The sequence below is a fragment of the Microtus ochrogaster genome, linkage group LG3 (assembly GCF_000317375.1).
Source record: "Microtus ochrogaster isolate Prairie Vole_2 linkage group LG3, MicOch1.0, whole genome shotgun sequence".
Classification (NCBI taxonomy): Eukaryota; Metazoa; Chordata; class Mammalia; order Rodentia; family Cricetidae; genus Microtus; species Microtus ochrogaster.
In genome coordinates this window covers 46,371,064-46,393,937 of record NC_022029.1, presented here as the reverse complement: position 1 = coordinate 46,393,937, position 22,874 = coordinate 46,371,064, and the positions used below count along the sequence as shown (strand labels likewise).

The window sequence follows — 22,874 nt, the reverse complement described above, 5'->3', positions numbered from 1 at the left end:
AAAAAAAAAAAGAATACAAATTATCAGAAGCAATGAGCTAAAGTTAAGAAAGTACACAGTACATTAAAATACAAAACCCATCAATATTTCCATACACTGTGAGTAATTGATAAGAAGCATAATTCAAAAATGAACCCACTAGCATGACAAGACATTACACAAATTCACGGGAATTATACACTTTTATAAGGTACTAAATATGTCTTGAGAATTTTCTAGGAAAAAAGACAACAAAATGAGTAGAGTCCTCAGGCATCAGTCTAGCCAGGTGAGACACTCTAACCACTCAGGAAACTAAGGCTAGCAGGCTGGCCTGGGCTAAGAGAGGGCTTAAGGTCAGGTTGAACTACATAGTGAGATGTCTCCTCACCCCCGCACACACACAGAAAAAAAGAGCACAAAAACCACTTCAGAAACTAATCTAACATATATAACACCTTTCCTAGGTCAAAACCATAAAACTACTTAAAGGCATAAACGGGCATTTAAGCAAATGTAAAGAGACTATGTTTGTAGAATAGAAAATTTAGTATTATAAAAATGTCAATTTTCTCTAATTTTGTCTTTGGGTTCAAAAAAAATCAGTAAAAACCTGAACAAAATTTCATGAAGAATCCAATAAGCTGATGCCAAAATTTGTAAGAAAACAAGAAAGGACAAGAATAGAGATGATAGTCCTAAAAAATATCACTGTCTCTATGGTAACTGAGACAGGGTGATTTTGGCAAGGGAATAGCCAATTTGGCCAAAGAACACAGAATAAAGAGCCCAGAAATCAGCCTGTGTACGTTTAGAAGCGACTTTTTTCTTACTTATGCAGCATCAGAGGTTGAACCCAGAGCCTGGCACGCTGTGTGAACACCGAACCACATCTCCCCAGCTCTGGAAATTTTAATTTTGACAACAGTAACACTAACAACAGGTCACGAGGAAATGAATTATTATGCAAAAAATGACTTTGGAAGCAAGTTATTGTTCAAATGCAAACTGGTGAGTGTGCATGCATGCATGTGTGAGTGGGTACATGTGTGTGACTGCTTCAACATCACACCATACAACAAAACCAACTCCATATGTGCTGAAGACATATGTAGAAAAAATGGCTTCACAACGTACAGTGCACTGAAGAATAATCACGAGCTGCTGCACTGGTCTGCCTTTTGTCGCTCTGTATCTTTAAGTTTGAGATAAAACCCAGGAGATTTTCCTTCCCTACCATGTGAATATCTAAGTTAAGTCCCTGGGGGTTTCACTGCCATAAAGAATAAACTGTGGCTACCCTGAAGGAAGGATGGACACACAGACGTGCTGTGGTGTACTCGTGTGTCTGGGGGCTGCTGCACTATTCTGGCTGGAGGAATGCAGAGCAGTACATGCAGATATTATAAAGGTTTAAAGAAACCAGCCCTTGGTGTGAGCGTTCCCATCAGAAAGCCCCGTTTTGGCACAGCCCATGCAGGTGCATACTTACACTATGTGTGCAAGATCAAGTGGTTTCTCTGGTTGCTCAGGAAAAACAGGATGTGGGGGTTCTCTGGAGGGTACACAGCCCAAAGATTTACTAATTGCATGGCTCAGCTTCTTTGCAGGGGATTTCTGTGTCAAAGGAGAAAATAAGGAAATGAGACCTTTTTGAGTACAAATCAGATTTCACTGTAGCCAGTGTGACTGGGCCTTGCAGAGAGGAGCCAGCACAACTCTGACGTCGCCTGCGGCTTCTTCATTCCTGTGGTTCCTTCTACCATAAAGTGACATTATCAAATTATGGAGCTAAAGAGACATGTTAAATTTCTTCTGGGTATCTCTACATATTGGGAATTCCCCGCCCCACCCCCCTTTTTGAGGTTTCTGGGTCATTTCTGGTAAGATATGAGGGTAATTCCCTATTGGGGGAATTTTTTTGATGGGTACAATACAAAAAGGCAAAGACAATGCAAAGAACACATGGATTGTGCATGTTAGCAACTCAGCTGCCTAAGCTATGTCCATAAATGCTAGAATACTCCCAAACAAAAGCAAGGCAAGCCAGGTGCTGTGGTGCAAACCTGTAATCACAGCATTCAGGAGGTAGAGGCAGTAGGATCAAGAGATCAAAATCATCTACAGCTACCCAGTTAATCTGAGCCAGCCTAGGCTACACAAATCTCTGCCTTGAAACAACAAAAAACTGAGGCAGAGCATTTGGCATTAAGGGTCTGTCTGTGAGCCAGGCAGTGGTGGCATGTGACGTTAATCCCAGCACTCGGGAGGCAGAGGCAGGCGGATCTCTGTGAGTCCGAGGCCATTCTGGTCTACAGAGCAAGCTCCAGGACAGGCTCCAAAACTACACAAAGAAACCCTGTCTTGGAAAACCAAAAAAAAGAGTCTGTCTGTGCCAACAGATTAAACAAGTATAAGTCTATACACAAGCAGTGAGCATTAGACCTGTGACTGTAAATGATGCTGTATTAGAAGGTACAAAAAAAGTCAAAATTCCAGTAATTTCTCTGGAAAGCAGAAACACCAAGATTGTTCATTAAAATAGTAAATGCACACAAAGTGAATAAAATTTCACAATTATATTGAACAGAATATTCTGTTCTACAGCCCCTACTTAGCCTGCCTCATGCTTTTTTTTTTTAAAGCTGGCAAGTAAACCCAGGGTCTCATACTGCTGCACCATATACACCCACAGCCTCTGAAAATCCCCAGAAAGGATCTCTACACATTGTGCGCTGTCCATCCAATTCCCTTTAAATAACACGGCTGTCTGAGATTTGGGCGGGATATTAATGAAATATAAGTTTGAATATTTAAGTCTGCTGTCCATACAGTTTATTATCAAATGTGACACTTGGAACAGAAAGGACAGTTTGTATGCAGCTGTGTGCCGCATCAATCCTGCATTCCCACTTGTTATTTATTAAATAGAACCCTCTGTGGAGCACAGCCCGGCCTTCAACTTGCAATCTTGCTGCCTCAGCCTCAAATGTTGGGCTTACAGGCATTCGCCACTATTAAACTTTTATATTCTGCTTGCTGTATTTTAACACCACATAAACACAAATCTGTCTTCCCTTAAGACCATATAGGCAAAGTCAATATTTGATTATACTAAAGATAATACCAGTATCTTCAGAAGCTGTATTTTTTTGATATCTAAGCAACCATGGACCCTTCAACCCATTTTATTCCGAGAAAAGTCTATATCTAATCTATCTTCCATCCAACTACATAGGGCAAAACACAGCAGGAATTCTGAACTTGGCCCCCAGCTGCTCTCTACTTATTTCCCTTTACCCGGCAAGTAGCCATGACGTGCTGCAGGTCCTCTCCTCTAACACACCTCTGGTCCTAGAGAGTACGGCCTTCTCCTAAGGGCTCGCACAGGCTGATAACCGGTACACAGTACGAGCTAAAGGAGCACTGTCATGTTCCGCATGGGCAAATGCATCAGCAGCTTGCATCTCTCCCGTCTCCTACCCCCAAAGAGCACAGCGGATGCCTATCCTATCCCTTAGGTCTAGAGACCTGGGCACACACTTGTCCCAGGCCTACCCTTCCCCTCCAGTCTTACATACATACATCTCCTGCTTGTTTTCCAAGTCTCTGGAGTGTTTTTCCTCTGAAGACTTTCCCACTGTTCCATTGGTCAATGATGATTCTCCATGACCATGTGAGATTACAGTGTTCGATTCCTTTTGTCTTTGTTAGACTCTTGCTTCTGAGGACCAGCTACATCTTATTCATCTCCCACTTACAGAGCCTATTCTCAGAACAGAACATGTGACCTGAGCACAATTTTCTGCCTTTATTTTCAGCTTTTTTTTTTTTTTGAGAATCACAAGTAGGAGCAACCAATGGAAACAAAAACAAATAGAGGTTTAATTCACCTTTACAACTAACTTTAATTTCACGATTTGTTGCTATACCAAAGAACCACCTGGCACCTGGGCCATTAATGCATGCCCTATATATGGGACAGAATTACTTTAGCTACATCCTGAACACTACCAGCCATGAAATCAAAGCCTTAAGAAACAACATTAGAATAACTACCTGACTATTGAAATAAGTGTCTGCATTTGTAATCCTTAATCATCTTGGCAGTATTCTGTGGTATTCTTAAAAATATCACTTTAGGAATCAAAACAACGCTGAGATTCCATCTTACACCTGTAATAATGGCCAAGATAAAAAACACTGATGACAACTTATGCTGGAGAGGTTGTGGGGTAAAGGGAACACTTCTGCATTGCTGGTGGGAATGCAAGCTGATACAGTCACTGTGGCGATTTCTCGGAAAATTAGGAAACAACCTTCCTCAAGACCCAGTAATACCACTTTTGGGTATATATCCAAAAGATGCTCAATCATGCCACAAGGACATGTGCTCAACTGTGTTCATAGCAGCATTGTTTGTCATAGTCAGAACCTGGAAACAGCCTAAATGCCCCTCAACCAAAGAATGGATAAGGAAAATGTGGTACATAATGGAGTACTACACAGCAGAGAAAAATAACGACGTCTTGAATTTTGCAGGCAAATGGGTGGAGCTAGAAAACACCATTTTGAGTGAGGTAACCCAGACACAGAAAGACAATGATCACATGTACTCATTCATAAGTGGTTTTTAAATGTAAAGCTGTAGATGGAGCAGCGGACTGCGTTCCGCCGCTCAGCTCCCGGCCACTGGCTAGCTTTACCCAAAATAATTACATGGAAACTGTATTCTTTTAAACACTGCCTGGCCCATTAGTTTCAGTCTCTTATTGGCTAACTCTCACATCTTGATTGACCCATTTCTAATAATCTTTGTAGCACCACAAGGTGGTGGCTTACCGGGAAGGATCTTAACCTGCTTCCATCTCAGAGTAGGAGAGCTAAGGTGTCTGCTTCACTTCCCTTCTTCCCAGCATTCTGTTCTGTCTACTCCACCTATCTAAGCTACTGTCCTATCAAAGGCCAAGGCAGTTCCTTTATTAACCAATGAAAGTAACACAGAGACAGATGACACTCCTCCATCATAAAGCAAAGAAAACCAGCCTACAAATCACAATCCCAGAGAACCTGGACAACAATGAGGACACTAAGAGAGACATTCATGGATCTAATCTACATGGGAAGTAGAAAAAGACAAGATCTCCTGAGTAAATTGGGAGCATGGGGACCTAGGCAAAGGGTTCAAGGGGAAGGGAGAAGCTGGCGGGGGGAGCAGAGAAAAATGTAGAGCTTAATAAAAATCAATAAAAAAATGAAAATATTGCTTTAGGTCAAGGCTTAAAAAGTATATCCAGTTTTTGGCAGCCGGATAAAGGTTCTTGTCACCAAGCCCGATGACTGCTGTGGGATCCCAGGAGCCACATGGTGGAAGGAGAGAACTGACTCAACAGTTGTTATTTGACTTATGCACACCCCTCAATGCAAATAAATAAATGCAGATAAGAAAGACAGCATCCAATTTTTGTGTGTGTGTTCTAACAAGTCTTTATTTATAGACACTCAAATCTGAATTCATAGGACTTTCATGAAATGAGATTTTTCAAAGCACTTAGAAACACAGAGCCCATTCTTAGCTCACCGGCCATACACAACAGATGGTGGGGCTGGATCTCTAGTACATAGTTACTTCCTAACCTCTGCTCTAAGTATTTTTTGACATTTACTTGACAGCATCCAATTTCAAGCCTCAAAAACAGAGGTAGGGCTAGAGACGTAGCTTAGTCAGCAGAATCCTCGTTTACCATGCACAAAGCGCTGATTGGATCCCCAGCACCACATAAACCAGATGTGGTGATATTCCTGTAACCCCAGCACTGAGGTCCAGCACTGAGCAGGAGGATCAGAAATTCAAGGTCATTCCTGGTTACATACTAAGTCCAAGAGGGTATAAAATGTGTGCTGTACTTGTAAAAGCCATAAAACTATAAAAGTTATCACTATCCATCTATGCAGGTTTCTGCCTGGAAAAAAAAACACGGCTGTCACTCTCAATATTTCTTGTCGGTTCTCCCTTGACCCCCTCCTACCATATCATCTTTCCTCCTGGTAGGCACTGACTTGGACTTTGTATTAATGGTCTCCTTAGCTTTATTATTTTCACAGTTGTGTATAATGATACATTGTGAAGAAATATTTAAAACCTACAGAGGCTAAATGTATGTGCATGTGTTCAGCAACTTGCTTCTTTCACTCAAAACTGTTATAATTTATCTATAAGTGACACGTTTTTTCCACTGCTTGATGATAGTTTCATGTTTAGTTTCCTATAGTTTAGACAGTCACTCCACTGCTGATGTTTCCATTTGGTCCTATTACTCACTAAGTTTTACTACTAAGTTTTCCTGTTTCACGATGCTTGATGGTGACATGTAAGGATTTCTAAGACTGTGACTATTGGCTTGCACAGCTATGTAAATTTCAATGTTGGCAACCAATGCCAATTCATTTGCTCTACAAGGTGGTTACACTAATTCCCACCAGCTGTGTGGGAGAGTTCCTGAAACTTCACACTGCCCCCAACCCCTGTCACTACTAGACACTTCACCATTTGCTAGACCTGTAGCAGTAAACAGGTACTGTGGTTTCAATTTGTGATTTCCTCAGAATCAAAGGGATTGGCTGTCTTTCCCTCTATTTGTAGGCTGTTCATGCTTCTCTGAAATATCTGCTCCTACTCTTTCAAATATGATAAGGAGTCTGTTGAGAAGGCTGGAGATTAGTAGGGATTACACTTCTCTTATTGGTTTTCTTTTCTGAGACAGGATCTCATGCAGCCTATGTTTATTCTCAAGCCCCATATGTAGCAGAGGATGGCTTTGAACATGTGATCCTACTGCTGTGGTCACCATTCTAGATGCCACCAGGCCTGGCTCTCTTACTTGTTTGCAGCAATTCTCCATATTTTTGTATTTTAAACTTAAGAAAGCTATATTGTATAATTTCTCCTTTAGGTTTCTCACTGTATTACATTTTTGATGAACAGCTAGCTTTGAACATTAGCCATCCCAATTTTGTAACCTTCTTCATATTTTGTGCCTTTTCTACGTTACAATTTTTTCCCTGAGATCATGAAGGAAATCCCCCCTGTCTCCCTGCAATTGTTTTCTGAAGTTTTATCAGTTAGGGCTGGAGAGATGGCTCGGCAGGGGCAGTGCAGGTGTGAGGGTGTGAAGTGGATCCCAGAACTGACAACTCCACACAATCGCTCTCCGACTTTTGCGTGCATCCTCCCCAGTCAGACACTAAAGTTCTTCATTTACAGATTCCATATTTAAATCTGAATATAATTAGCTATGATTTTTTTTAAAAAAAATATCATTAGATATCCCAGGCTAGTCTCAAATTCATGGTCCTTTTTTCTACCAACCTAGCACTGACAGATTTTGATAGGTATAAGGAAAGAATCCATTTCTTTTCCTATTGGATAATCAACTGTATAAAAGCCATTTAACAGATATTTTATCCTGGACAGTACAATGATGTGGGATTCCCCTTGTATGCTGTGAATACCACTGATTAATAAAAAAAAGTTCTTCGGACCTATAGCAGGGCAGAACTTAGCTGTGCAGGGAAAACTGAACTGAATGCTGGAAGAATTTCATTTTTCGTCTGTCTGTCTGTCTGTCTGTCTGTCTGTCTGTCTATCTACCTATCTATCTATCTATCTATCTATCTATCTATCTATCTATCTATCTATCTATCTATCTATCTATCATTGAGATAAGGTATCACATAATTCTGGCAGACCTAGAATTCACTATGTAGACCAGGATGGCTTTGAACTCACAGAAACCTCGTGTAGGAGGTCCTTCTGTCTATGTGTTGCTTTCATTAATGAATAAAGACCCTGCCTTGGCCTGCTGATAGGGCAGCACTTAGGTAGGCAGGGAAGAAGGAACTGAATTCTGGGAGGAAGAAAGCAGAGTCAGAGAGACGCCATGGAGCTGCCAGAAACAGAAGCTGGAGATTTTACCTGGGAAGCCACTGTCATGTGGTGATACATAGATTAATAAAAATGGGTTAAATTAATGTAAGAGGTAGCCAATAAGAAGCTAGAACTAATGGGTCAATCAGTGATTTAATTAACACAGTTTCTGTGTGATTATTTCGGTTCTGGGCGGCTGGGACGAACAAGCAGCCTCCTCCTACAGAAATCCACCTGCCTCTGCCTCTTGAGGGCTAGGATTAAAGGTGTAAGCCACCATGCCTGGCATCATTTTTCTGGACTCTTTGCAGTTCCATTTGAACTTTAAAATAAATTTGTCATTTATACCTCCTACACACACGACCTGTTGGGATTTCAATGGGAGCTGACCAAATCCACAGATAACTGCAGAGAACTGACATCTTTACACACCAAACAGCCCTTTCCACGGATGTGCTCATCTTCCTGCATACTTGAGCCATCTTTATTATCTCTCGACAACACAGGCCCCTCTATAAAGGACCTATACATTCCTGTTATTTATTTCTAGCTATTTTTATAAAATTTTGTGCCTAGCAACCCTGCATTTTAAATATGGTAAAAGAATGTACCACAAAATTTATCATCTCAATCTTTGTTTTACATTTTGTTATTTTATTTGTGTGTGTATAGCTACGCTTACACTATGGCTTTGGTTTAGTTATATGTATGTCCGTGTGTGTGTGTTTACATTTGCGCATGTGCCTTTAGAGCCCAGAAGAGGGCTTTGGAGCTGGAGTTAAAGGCTGTTGTGAGTTGCCCAATGTGAATGCTGGAACTGCACTAGGGTCCATTGCAAGAGCAGTACATTTCTTAACCACTGAGCCATCCCTCGGGCCCCTGTGCTCCTTTTTCAATTACATATTTGAGGAGTTTCTGGTTGAGCTGTAGGTCCTTACATATTCTAGACACTAACTCCTCATGAGACAGGCTGCTTGCACATGTTTTCCACCATTCCACAAAATGTCTCTTCATTCTGCTGATTATTTAATACACCTAAGATTTTACATTTTGGTACAGTTTAACTCACACATTTTTAAGCTTTGTTGCCCCGGTGCTTTTATCACCCTAATGATTTACCCGGAAAAACGTCCCCAGCTTTCTACACTGTCAGTCACCAAGTAGTGGAGCAGCTTTTCTTTTCTTTATTTACTTTACTGTTCAGGACTGCTAACAAAACAGCAAATAAAAGTGGCTATAGCATATCTCCTTATTTGCTTAACATCCTAAAGCAAACTGCCTCCACGCCTTAGCAACAAACATGCTGCAGGCTGTGAGTTAGCAAAGTACTACATACTAGGTTGAGGACATTTCTTCTGCTTGTAGTTTTCTAAGACTTTTCTTGCAGTTGTTGTATGTGCATTTAGATTTTCAATGGATTTTGCAAAATTTTCATCTACGTTTTTTAGATGATTATAAGGATTCAACCCATCGCACTATAAATCTATGTTAAACTATATCACTAAACCCTTAATTACTGGAGTAAAACAAGTGTGGTAATGATATAACTTTTGTGAACAGTTGCTCATTTGCTCTCTGCTAGTTTGTTTAGATTTCATTTATGTCTATGCATGAAAGTGGCTTGCCATGCTCCTTTTTTTTGTTTTTGATGATCTCCTAACTTGATGGTAGCAACATAATTAAAGTTTGAAAAAGAAAATAGAAATGCTTATTAGCTTTTCCGCAATCTAAGACATTTTCTATAGTACTGGCATTTATCCTTTATGTGACTGTTATTTGAATGTCACACAAAGTCATCCAGGCGGGCCCGACTGTTTCCTTTGTGGAAAGTTACTAATTCGGTGTCCTTAGTGACCCCCATCCCAGCCACTCCAGTTCCCTTTCCTTCTGGGAGACAAGGCTTTGATATTGCCGTAGATGGCCTCAAACTCTCAATACTCATGCCCCAGCCTTCCCAACTATTTGGGTTTTCTGTTCCATCTGGAATCAGTTTTAGAGAGCAATGCTGTTTCAGGGAATTTGTTCACGTCAACGACGCTTTCAATACCCAATACACGGAAGCTTTTTTACTGTTACTGAATTCTCAGAGAATATTGTCTATGTCATATGAATTCTCTTTGAGCCTTCTTTTATGTGTTTTCTAAGAATGAAATCAGTAACAGATACAATCAGATTTGTAGAAATAATTTTTATTTTATTGTGTGTATACATATGTGTGCATGGGGGACACGTGTATGTGAGCAAGTGTATACACACATGAATGGAGGTCAAAGGACAATCTCAGGAGCTACACCTCCTCTGAGACAGGCTTGGCTCTCACCAATTAGGCTAGACTGCCTGGCTAGGGAGTCTCAGCAATGTTGCCAGCATTGGGACTACAAGCATATTCCACTATACTCTGGGGACTGAACTTGGTCCTTGTGCCTGCAAACCATATATTACCCCACCCAAATCCTATGTTCAAATTCCTACATTTTTTTATTTTTATCTAATAAATCTAACAGTTGTTGAAAAAGGTTAAGGCTACCTTCTTATGTACTTCTCAATTTTATTGTGCTCTTAAATAATTTATTGCATATATGTAATAAATTTAAGAGCACAATAAATATATATATACATATTAGCCTTTAAATTAAGAGCATTATACACACACACACACACACACACACACACACACACACATTGGCTTTTTGAGACAAGGTTTCTCTGTGTAGCTTTGGAGCCTGTCCTGGAACTCACTCTCTAGTCCAGGCTGGCCTCGAACTCATAGAGATCCACCTGCCTTGCCTCCTAAGTGCTGGGATGAAAGGTGTGCGCCACCACCACCAGTTTTGCTTTTTTTATGTGTGGAGCACATGAGCCAATGACACGTGTGTGGAGGTCAGAGGACAACTTGCAGGAGTTGGTTCTCTCCATCCACCCCGTGAGTCCAGTGTGGAGAACACTGGTCATGAGGCAGGGTGACAAGTGCCCATTGGTTTTAATTTTTAAATCATGTATATATTACTAGATGTTATTACTATAGATTTGTTCATCTTTTTATCTTTGGTAAGGATTCTTTAAAACTTTGATAAAACATATATTACACAAAATCTACCATTCTAAGTTTTCTGATAAAGACTTTTTGCCTCAAGGTCCTTTTCCTAAAATTAATATGATTTTACTAAATGTCTTTTGGTTAGTCCTGCCTTAATATTCTACTTTTCTATGTCTTTATGTTTTAACTATCTCAGGAACTGCACAGGACCATAATTGTTTTAAGTTCTGGTTTATTTTTCTTATTTTATTATATCTTCCATTTTGGCAATTTTCCTGCTTGAAGTGTGTGTGTGTGTGTTGGTGGATAACAATAATGCACGCCTTATGCCAGGGACTCCACAGGTGCCTTTGCATGGAGAGGCTCATTTAGAACTGCTAATGGCCTTGTGAACTGGGTGTTACAGCCTCAGCTCTTATGGGTATAAACTTAAAAATGCAGTGCAGAAACTACAGCTCGCAGAACCAGCCACAACCCAGCTCCCCAACACTAACGTCACTTAGAGAAAGAGTATGCAGAGAGTAGGAGAGGCAGCCCACCCAGAACAATGGCATTCTTCAGAGCAGCCGGAGAGAAAAACAACCAGAGCCCAGAGTGGGACATGCACAGCACAGAGCCTCCTGACGAGGGCACCAGGAGGGGACCGGTACCTTGACCGCTGGGACTTGGTTCCTCCAGCGGCCATGGACCAGGTTCTAAGACACCTTTTTTTAAATTTCTGTTAAGGTCTGAGCGCAGTCACTGTGTTTCACTGAGCCCCAAGCTAATTCCTTGCACAGCACACGCCTCAGCCAGGGTGCTTGATGACAGGTCCTGACACCTGGGCGCATAACAGCCTACCAGAAAAAGCTTAAGATTGGTGCCTTAGAGGGCGTTCCTGTCATTTCACTTCTAATTGCCCCCTTTGGAACGTCATCCTGAGCTCCGGGCCATCCCATCTGAAAGGATTCGAGCAGAAAAGTGCCTGGCCGTGGAGGGCTCTTGATCCAAAGCCTATTAAATCTTCCAGTAAGTCTGGAGTCTTCTGTATTTTAACATGAACACTTCATTCAGTAACTTAAAATCCTTTCAATCCAATCATGCCTCAACCAGTTCCATGTCACAGCTGTGTCCGATGCATCTTATTTTAATTCCAGCAAAGTCAGTCACTGCTAACCAACTTGCACCATCATTCTTATTATTATTTGTTACTATTTGTGAGCTTAAATTCACTCATGCTTATCAAGTCCACTAAATGCACCGTTTCCATGCTCCGACTCTCCCCTCATTTCAATCTACCTTTCCTCAAAGTACTATCCTTTCTTTGTTCCAATAGCAATAGATTTCCTTTAAAAAAAATTTCCTTTTTCTTTACCCTAAATAGATTTGCGGCACACAGATTTCCACAACAACCTACTCATTCTTCTAAGCTCTTCCATTGTCCGACATTTTCCTTCTTGTATCTGTGTTCGGTATTCTGTATCCGCAGAATCTTCTTCAAATTGATTTCTCATTCACTAATTTTCATTCTAGCTGCATCTCACTTGCTACTCTGCCCCTTCATTGAGCTTATTCTTAGTGTGTTTTATTTCTAGGATTCTCGAATTGTATTTGGTCTCTTTTTCATATTTAAGTTGACAGCCAGATGTGGCAGCTTATACCAATGATCTTGGCACTCAGGAGCGCATACAGTAGTATCAAAGAAAAAGTTTTGAGGTCAGTCTCAGAAATATATAGCACAACAAATGACCTCCTCCTATTAAACCAAAAAATTATTTTTATATTCCAAGTTTACTTCTTTAGCCTTTTTTTTTCTGGTTTTTTGAGATGGGGTTTCTCTATATAGCCATGGCTGTCCTGAAACCCACTCTGTAGGCCAGGCTGGCCTTGAACTCACAGAGATCCGCCTACCTCTGTCTCCCAAGTGCTGGCATTAAAGGCAAGAGCCATCCCCACTCTTCTTTAGCATTTTTAACATACTATTTTCTAAAGTTCCTGATCTGTTAACTGACTTTTTAATACGTTTTTATTTATTGGTTCTCCTTCACAAGTTGTTCTGTGATTGGATTCTCCCTCTCTGAAAATGAACTTTCCTTCAGCAGGGACTGTGCTCTGTCCTGAAGCTCCATTTGGTCTTCTGATTGTCCCACTGGCAATACTGCCACCAAGGGAATTTTTGGGTGGGAGTCTATATCCAGTAAGAATGGCCCCTGGAGCAGTGCTGTACAACTGAATTCTAAGGGGAATGTGCTGTTTCTGTACTGTCCAGTATGAAAGCAACTGGACACATGTGACATTTTTATTGTGTGTAAGAAACTAGTTTTAAATTTAAATTTTAAAATAAAGTTAAATAGTCACTCATGTCTAATGACTACCATACTGGAACATGCAGCTAGAGTTTCATTTCTCTTGGTTAAATATTTGCATTGATTTTAATTTATTTTTCTCTTTGAGACAGAGTCTTACTATATAAGTCTTACTATATACTGACTGCCCTGGAACTTACTATGTAACTCAGGCTGTACTAGAACTCAGTCCACCTGCCTCTCTCCCCCATGAGCTAGGATTGAAGGAGAGACTATGTAACTTGTTGGTAGAAAGTTACACTGAATACATCAATGCTTTTCTCAATACTCTAACCTCTGGGGAGGAGGTTCTCTTTTCCTCATTCCTTTTTTTTAAGGAGTCTGTTCTTCTAAAGCCTTTTGTAAGAGACTGCAGAGGATCTGGATTCAGTTCCCAGCACACACTTGGAGGATCACATAGGCACCTCACACACACACACACACACACACACACACACACACACACACACACACAATAAATGGATAAACAAATCTTTTCGTTGTTCTTTGTCTTACAGTCACCTCACTTATTTCTTCCCCCTTTTCCTTATGTAATAACACATGTACAGATATCCTTCCCTCTAGCTCAGCTCAGATATTGACTCTTCACCAGCCCAGCACTGAATTTCTTTTCCTTTTTTCCCATCATCATCATCATCTCGTTTTTTGTTTTTTCCTTCCTTCCTTCCTTTTTTTTTTTTTTTTTTGAGACAGGGTTTCTCTGTGTAGCCCAGGCTGCCCTGGAACTAGCTCTGGCCTGGAACTCAGAGATCCACCTGCTTCTGTCTCCCGAGTGCTGGGACTGAAGGTGTGTGCAGCTACACCTGCTCTGAATTGCTTCTTTTGAGAGTCTAATGTTTAATTTGGGGGCTGGAAAGGTGGCTTAGTGGTAATTCACACTGGCTGCTCTTCTAGAGGACCCAGGTTCAATTCCTGCACCCATGTAGTGGCTGACAATATCTGTAAGTCTAGCTCTGGAGGGTCTGCTGTCCTTGTCCTGACTTACTGATACCAGGCTCATACACGGTGCACAGTTATACATGTAGACAAAATATCTACATACATAAAATAAAATGTGAAATCTTGAAAAGTTTATTTTTAGTAGAAAGAAAAACTGTTCTTATCTCTCAAAGTACTGCAGTAGACTTTCTAGAAATGTAGTTTGGAAAGGTGGGGTGGGCTGGTGAGTAGAGAGGCACTTGTACCCACACACGAGTGATTTTGACCTAAGTGCTTCAACTTTGTAGGCAGAGCTTCCTGCTCAGGAGGTCCCACTCCGCTGTGATGCCTTTGTGGAGCTGATGTGTAGGAGGTGTTCCTAGTGAGTGTGCAGAGGAACAGCGGGGGGGGGGTCCCAAGTGGAAAAGCTCTGCCGTCTCCTAAGTGAGGGACTCCCTCCTCTCCTAGATTCCGCCAGCAGTTGAAACACTGCCCTGTCACTTCAGCCCACACGCCTGTACTCCCTGATCTGCTAGGGAGGCCTTCACCACTGTGCACAGCGCTAGAGCCCCCTGTACGCCCACTGTGACTGTTTCCCAGTTGAAAGGCCCCAAGTGTCGCTCCATCTGCAGCAGCAGCAGCAACGACAGCACTTTCCTACCCTTGCTTTAGACCAGCTTTTCATGGATACTCTACAGTTAAGGTTTGCCTTCCCTTTTCCTTGTTAGTATATTTGCAAATGATTTTTCAGATCCTAATGTATCAGTTTTAAGTATTTAGAATAAGATGGAAACGCTACAAGGCATGTCCTCAGCCCACCAGCTCAAAATGGAATCCTCATTCCAAAATACACATATTTTAAGTTTGCTTTTAAAAAGTGAAAATTAGAATTACTAAGCAACATCTTCACGTAACTAATAAAGCTATAATTTTTAATGACTTATGTAGAGAGAAATATAATTCATGTAATTTTTGTTAATCTTCCAAGTTTGAAGCATATAAGGGCTCTGATAAGAAAATATGTCTAAAGAATTAAATATAATTGGTTCACATGCAGCTTCTGAAACATGCCCATACAAATTACCTACAAAAGAAGCCACTGCTGCCCCACATGCTCCCCCAGGCTCAGGAGGAACAGCAGTGTCTCGCATTGCTCAGCATCTCCCTTCAGTGTCCTTTCCAAAGAAATTGTGAAAAACTTGCTGGAACTCAACATCCACAGAGATATTCCTAGGTAGCCACAAAAGCCGAGGAGGCCGTCACTCTCCCACTCAGGATAACCCTGAAGCTGAGAGGGGCATGGAGAATGACGGATGGATAGTTGCTGCATTAAATGCTGCCCCTTTAAGACTGAAGAAGCTGTGAATGCATGTGGGCACAGCCCGGGGTCAATGCTATCCTAATTGAATCGAATTGTTACATCAGTGTGGCATGAATGAGAAGCCCTGAGCTGATCCCCGCAATGTTCTTGAGTGGCATCTGCCATTCCACAGCACATGCTGGGTAAGTCCTACCCCACTACTGCAGCACCCAGTAAAACAACAATTTGAGTTCACTGGCAGAATTTCTTTTCTCTGCATAGTATTTTCTAAGCGAAGAGAATGCAGATTTACTAAGGAAGAGAAAAGAACTCCTATAGTGGGGAGGGCTCAAGGAAGGGCATCCCTTGGTGTCCTTTAACTGGCAGTTCACATTCTCATTTGTTATCAATGATTCCATATTAGGAGGACGAGGAGCTAGGTAAGTGGATAAGAGAGCTTGCTATGCAAACATGAGGCTCTGGGGAAGTGGGGCAAAGAGGCAAGGACACAGGAAAACCAATGGGAACTCCTGGCCGGCCAGCCTAGCTAGCACCAGTGAGCTCTGGGTTTAATGAGAGAAAAGAAAGTGAAACTGCTGGACACCGGATGAACTTCTCTGGCCTCCACATGCATGTGCAACGAGCACATACAAGACATCACAGGACTATATTGCTAATAAATAAGGATGTGAACAAACAGTGAAGTTTGTCCATAGCAGGAAGGCAAAGCAGTAAGGCCTCATCGGGTTAAACAATTTCACACTGAAAATGCACAGGAAGTCCTGTCCTAAAAGCATTCACTCTATCACCCTGCATACCACAGAAGAAGAGAAAAAAGGAACCACTGAAACTATATTTGGAAAAGAAGAAAACAAGAAACAGGCTGACTGTCTATTAGCAAGGGAGCAAACAAGATTTTGTATATTTGCAGAATTGAATTCTAGATGGCACTGAAAATAACCAGCCAGCTAGAGTGGCACGTGCTTGCAATCCCAGCACTCGGGAAGCAGAAACAGGCTCCAAGCCAGCCTCATCTACAGAAGCAGGAGATATACGGGCTTGGAAGATGCATGAGATCAACATCCAGATTCCAATAGAGACACAACACCTGAAGACTGTCCTCTGGCCTCTACTCGTGTATAGGCTGCGGTACAAATGAGAGCTGGCAGAAGGGCTCAGTTAGCACAGTGCTTGCCTGAGTTAGATCCTCAGAGCCCACATAAATAGGCCAGGTACGGTGGCACACCCTTGTAAAACCAGAGACGGAAAAAAAAAGAGAGAGAAGATCCCTCTCATCAGCCCAACCCAACTGCTAAGGCCAAGGTCAAGGCCAACCTGGTTCTCCTCCGCCACTTGCACTCACACACATGTGCACTCCCCCCAAATGCATGTGCACTAGAAAAAAAATCAAATGGTACAACATAATATTTAATAATATAACTTGATCAGCAGAATTTTCCCTTGTCTATTCTAAACAAATTCCTATGTATAAACAAGAAAACAGTAAACACATGCAAAATCATCCATTCTACAAAATAAGATTATACTATATAGAAACAGACATGCAAGCTATTTTTCCTCATTCAATAACAATTATACATTGGGTATGGTGGTTATTGTGTACCTATAGTCCGAAGCACTTAGAAACTAAGGCAGGAGGATCACTGGGTAACACACCAAGTTACCAAACTGAAAAAATAAAAAGGGGTGGGGGTAAGGGGAGGGATACACCTCAGTGTCAGGGCACTTGTCCAGAAAGCATTAGAACTGGGTTTCATCCTTAGCTCCCCACACACATTTTTTTTTTTTCGAGACAGGGTTTCTCTGTGGCTTTGGAGCCTGTCCTGGAACTAGCTCTGTAGACCAGGCTGGTCTCGAACTCACAGAGATCCGCCTGTCTCTGCCTCCCGAGTGCTGGGATTAAAGGTGTGCGCCACCATCGCCCGGCTCCCACACACAATTATATTATATATTATATTACATACCTCTTTCCTGCACATGTAGAGCTAGCTCACTGACAGACTACCACACAGGATTCTACAGTGTTTACATGCCACAGTAAACTTTAAAAATCACTTTTAAAGTGTATGTGTGTTTTGCCAGCATGTATATCTGTGTACCACATACATGCCTGGTGCATTCAATCCCCTGGGACTGGAGTTACAGATGGCTGTGAACTGCTACGTGGGTGCTGCGAATCAAAACTGGGTCCTTTGGAAGAGCAGCCAGTGTTCCTACATCTGAGCCATCTCTCCAGCCCCACAGTAAACTTAGCCATTTTACTACTGACTGACATTCTTCTTTTAGCCACTCTACGTTATGCTGAAGACATCCTCATACAAAAGTCCTAGGGCATTTGGGATGTGGTTTGGGGAGAACTCAACATGGAAGGTTGTTGAGCCTAACGATATATGTAATTTAAGATTTGTCCTTCAGACCTAACAATTCACACCCTACAACAGAATCCTGAAAACTCCTCTTCTCTACTCTTTGCCCAACCTCGATGTTCTTAATCTCTTATATTCTCTGCAAGTGGGGGTAAGGTATAACATGAACACTTTAATGGCCACGAATCATTTAAAACTGGAACAAGTGAGAATTCCCAACTTTCCTATTTTTTTGTTTTGTTTTTGTTTTTCAAGACAAGGTTTCTCTGTAGCGTTGGGAGCCTAAACTAGCTCTTGTAGACCACGCTGTCCTTGAACTCAATGAGATCTTTCTGCCTCTGCCTCCCAAGTGCTGGGATTAAAAGCGTGCGCCACCACCACCTGGCTCCTAATGTTTTTTAATCAACACTGACGCTGTGTGCCAGGTAATAGGTTTGTAAAGGCTGATACGATAACGTACTAAAGACTAGTAATTTGACAGAATATGTGGACAAATTAACAGACAATACAGAGATGATTCTAACAATGTGATAAATAGTCCGAAAAGTTATTCTATGTACTACAGGCAAACCATAAAGAGATGGCCATCAGCCTAGGCAATTAGAAAAAGAAGCAATCACTGAGCTAATTTTTGTAGGATACAGAGAATTTGGCAAAGAAAAGATGGGAGGATGGGGAAAGAGAGGAGATGAAGGTAGCTAGGACACCAGATTCAGAAACATGAAAGTAAGAGAAGACAGTATACCAGGAAACTAAGGAAACTACAGTTTCATACTGCCGTACTGCTGACTATGAATAAAAACAAATAGAACACCCAGACCAAAGACACAAAAGCTTCCAGAATATTACACTGTGAGCTAAACTTGTTTTGGAAGGTGCTTCTAACCAATGCTGAGCAGACAGCTTTCCGGCTCTCACACACGCTCACAGACTGCATGGTGGAAAAATGAAGCCGAGCACAACCAGGTCTTTGGGGACCTACAAACAACAGGTAGAGCCAGCTGAAATCAAAGGATCAGGGCCACAAGTGCTGAAGGAGTAGAATCGCACAAGCAGCCAGTGTCCCAAAAAAGGATGGCCAAGGGTGAGGTCTGGAAAGTGAGGCAGAGCACCATGCGTCTGTGTCTGCTCCTCCTCAGCAGTCCTGGACCCTCCAAACTAATGAACAAAGCCCAGAGCACAAGGCTCTCGGCCAGCACAGTTGCCCAGTCTGCTATACCCAGCGCACAAACACTGCAACAGGTCTAGAGAGGGGTAACATCAGCAGTCCAGTGACGGCGTACACAGGACACCAAACGTCTCCATGTGAAGGCCATCTCTACTGCCCAGCCCAGCACTGGCACGGTATTTGCCAAACTCTTCTTAACATAAGAAATCTCTGGGTGCTTGTTTGAAAAACAAAACAGACTCCTCTGCCTTGACCCAGAGGCACTAAGTGAGAATTCCCAGGGCTGGGACCTGGTACTGTGAATAGTTGATGAGCAATCCAAGCAATCCTTTTCAGAGAAGGTTGGGAAACAGTGCTTTAGAAATTCTTGCTATCAAGTTAGATATGTGACTAGCGAAAAGAAATTCGGCTATTGCTTTTCAGAAGTGAGTAAATACCTTCTAGAAGACCAAATACGTGAATGGGAACACAGAACTGTTTATGTACAGGACAGGTACGACTCTGAGATGCCCATGAGGGCAGTGAATAGAGGAGTCAGATCCTATTAAGATCCTATTAAGAACTGTGAAATTTATTATTATCAGTGTTAGGCATCTGAAACTTGGAACTACAGAAAAGATTCCATGGAGGAGGACCAGGGCAGAAAAGAGCTCAGGAGAGCACACTGGAGGAGACAGTGTCTCCTACTGAAGGTGAGCCAAAGGTCTCATGCATAAACGACACGTGAGTGCTTTTATAATTAGACAGAAGATGAAGATGAACAGACAATGAATTGGACACTAAAAGGAAATGATACAGATAACACTCAGCTGCTGATTTATTTGAGAATCTCCCCTAAATCCGTGTGCACGGACGGATCTTAAGTAGACAGCAGTAGTCACTGGTGGAACTGAGAAAATGCAAAGACAATAAAACAATTCACATGGCTGGATCGCGAGGGAATGCGGGTGTTCTCACACATGGAAACGGAGCATTCGTTCTGCAGCTTGGCTCTGGTGGCCACCTGTACAAATCAAAGAAGATCTAACACTGAAGCAAGGGCTGTGGGTGAGTGATGACAGCCAGAGGAAATTGCTCATCTGAAGCACGGCCTGGTTTCAGCTCCACTTCCCCGCAGACCTTACCATCTCTTGGCTCTAAGAATAACTGGGCTGCAGTTGGGAGGGAAGTGCTTTGCTGTTTATGAACCACACAGGCCACTCCTTTCTCTGATAAGCACCATCTCTTCAAACAGCTGGGTCCATGGCAAATGCTCTGCTTTCAAAGGCAGTGCTTTTGCAGCTGTAGATGGGTTTAAGAATAAACAGTGCTGCCAGATTCCACGGCAGAGCTGGGCAATGTGCAGACATTGACAAAAGCAGCATTCACCATTACCAGGATCCTCTAGCCTCAGGGTGTCAGAAAGCTCAGCCTTCTAAGGGGCTGGCCAATGGAGCAGTCTCATCCCCTAAGAGTCTGTCCATTCTCTTACAGATCTCCTCTCCCATGAATCCTTAGACTCCAAACTCTCCTACTGAGGCGCGGGCGTAAGGTTTCAGTCCTCAAGTGTATATATATTTAGAATTAGAACTACTGGATCCCATGGCAACTTTGTTCAACATAGTGAGGACTGTCTTGGGTACTGTACTCTTGCTGTGAAGAAACACCATGACCAAGGCAACTTATAAAAGAAAACATTTCAGCCATTTTAGATTCGTCTGCTGAGAGCTCTCTGTTTAGGTAGGTACACCATTTTTTATTAGATTATTTGTTCTTTTGATGTCCAGTTTCTTGAGTTCTTATATATTTTGGAGATCAGCCCTCTGTCCGACATGGGGTCGGTGAAGATCTATTTCCATTCTGTAGGCTGTCGTTTTGTCTTGTTGACCGTGTCCTTGCTTTACAGAAGCTTTTCAGTTTCAAGATGTTCTATTTATTAATTGTTGCTCTTAGTGTCTCTGTTACAGGGAAGTGGTCTCCTGTGCCAATGCATTCAAGGGTCTTACCCACTTTCTCTTCTATGAGGTTCAGTGTAGTTGGATTTATGTTGAGGTCTTTGATCCATCTGTACTTAAGTTTTATGCATAGCAATAGATATAAATCTATCTTCATTCTTCTACATGCTGATATCCAGTTATGCCAGCACCATTTGTTGAATATACTTTCTTCTTTCCATTTTATGTTTTTTACTTCTCTGCCAAATCTCAGATGTTCGTAGGTGTGTGGATTGATATCCAGGTCTTCGATTAGATTCCATTAGTCCTCCTATTTTTATGCCAATATCAGGCTGTTTTCATTGCCGTGGCTCTGTAGTAGAGTCTGAAGTCAAGGATTATGATGCCTCCATAAATTCCCTTATTATACAGGATTGTTTTGGCTATAAGGAAATGCTCAACATACTCAGCCATCAAAGAAATGCAAATCAAAACAACTCTGAGAATTTATCTTATATCTACCTGTAAGACTGGCCAAGATCAAAGACACTGATGACAACTTATGCTGGAGAGGATATGGGGTAAAGAGAACACTTATGCATTGCTGGTGGGAGTGCAAATTGGTACAGCTGCTTTGGAACTCAGTATGGCAATTTCTCAGAAAATTAGGAAACAACCTTCCTCAAGACCCAGTAATACCACTTTTGGGTATATATCCAAAGGATGCTGCTCAATCGTGCCACAAGGACATGTGCTCAGCTATGTTCAAGGCAGCTTTGCTTGTCATATCCAGAACCTGGAAACAACCTAAAAGCCCCTCAACTGAAGAATGGATAAAGGAAATGAGGTAATTTACACAATGGAGTACTACACAACAGAAAAAAATTACATCTTGAAATTTGTAGGCAAATGGATTGAGCTAGAAACATCATATTGAGTGAGGTAACCTAGACCCAAAAAGATAAATATAATATGTACTCACTCATAAGTGGCTTTTAGACATAAAACAAAGAAAACCAGCCTACAATTCACAATCCCAGAGACCTAGACAACAAAGAAGACCCTAAGAGATACATACATGGATGGATCTAATCTACATGGGAAGTAGAAAAAGACAAGATCTCCTAGTTGAATTGAGGGTGTGGAGATCATGGGAAAAGGTAGAAGGGAGGGGACAAGAACGTAAGGGAGCAGAGAAAAACATATGCCTCATTAAAAACAATAAAAAATAATAAAAAAAATAAAACATTTAACTAGGGGCTTGCTTACAGCTCCAGAGGGTTATTAGTCCATTATCAACATGGTGGATTATGCTGGCAAAGAGGCAAGTGTGGTGCTGGAGAAGGAGCTGAGAAGTTTATATCATGATTCACAGGCATCAGGCAAAAACACTGGACCTGGTGTGAGCTTCAGAAATCTCAAAGCCCACCCCCAGTGACACACTCTCCTAATCCTTCCGAAACAGTTCCACTAACTGGGAACCAATTCTTCAGACATATGAGCCCATGGACGCCATTGTCATTCAAACCATTATAAGGACCCTGTTGTCTTCCAATGTGGCTGAACAATTTCACAATTTCCCTGTCAACACGAGGCCTTTAATTTTTCTATATTTCTGCCAACACTTGTTATTGTCAGTAGTGTTTATTTTAGCCATCCTTGTGAGTCTGACATCTCATGTGAATTTTGTTTTGATGTTTGTTTAAGACAAGATCTCAAAGTGCCGCCTAGGCTGCAGGATCCTTCCATACCTACCTCCAATAGAGGCTTGCACCACATCATACCCAGCATTTCATGTTTTTTTAATTTTTATTTCCATAATGGTTATTATTGTTAAATATTTTTTCATTTGTTTGTTGGCTACTTGTGTATTTCTTTGGAGAAATAATGCATTCAAATC

At 41.7% G+C, this 22,874-nt stretch overlaps 1 protein-coding gene across 9 annotated transcripts in view; it reads right to left on the bottom strand.

Annotated features, from left to right (window-relative positions):
- The window catches only part of Dtnb (dystrobrevin beta), a 209,021-nt gene that overhangs the window by 95,783 nt on the left and 90,364 nt on the right, over positions 1-22,874 (bottom strand). For all 9 annotated transcript variants that reach the window (XM_013351397.2, XM_026785974.1, XM_026785972.1 and 6 more), the window contains exon 9: positions 1,472-1,596. In XM_013351397.2, coding sequence (XP_013206851.1) covers positions 1,472-1,596 — 125 coding nt within the window. The remainder of the gene's footprint in view (positions 1-1,471; positions 1,597-22,874) is intronic.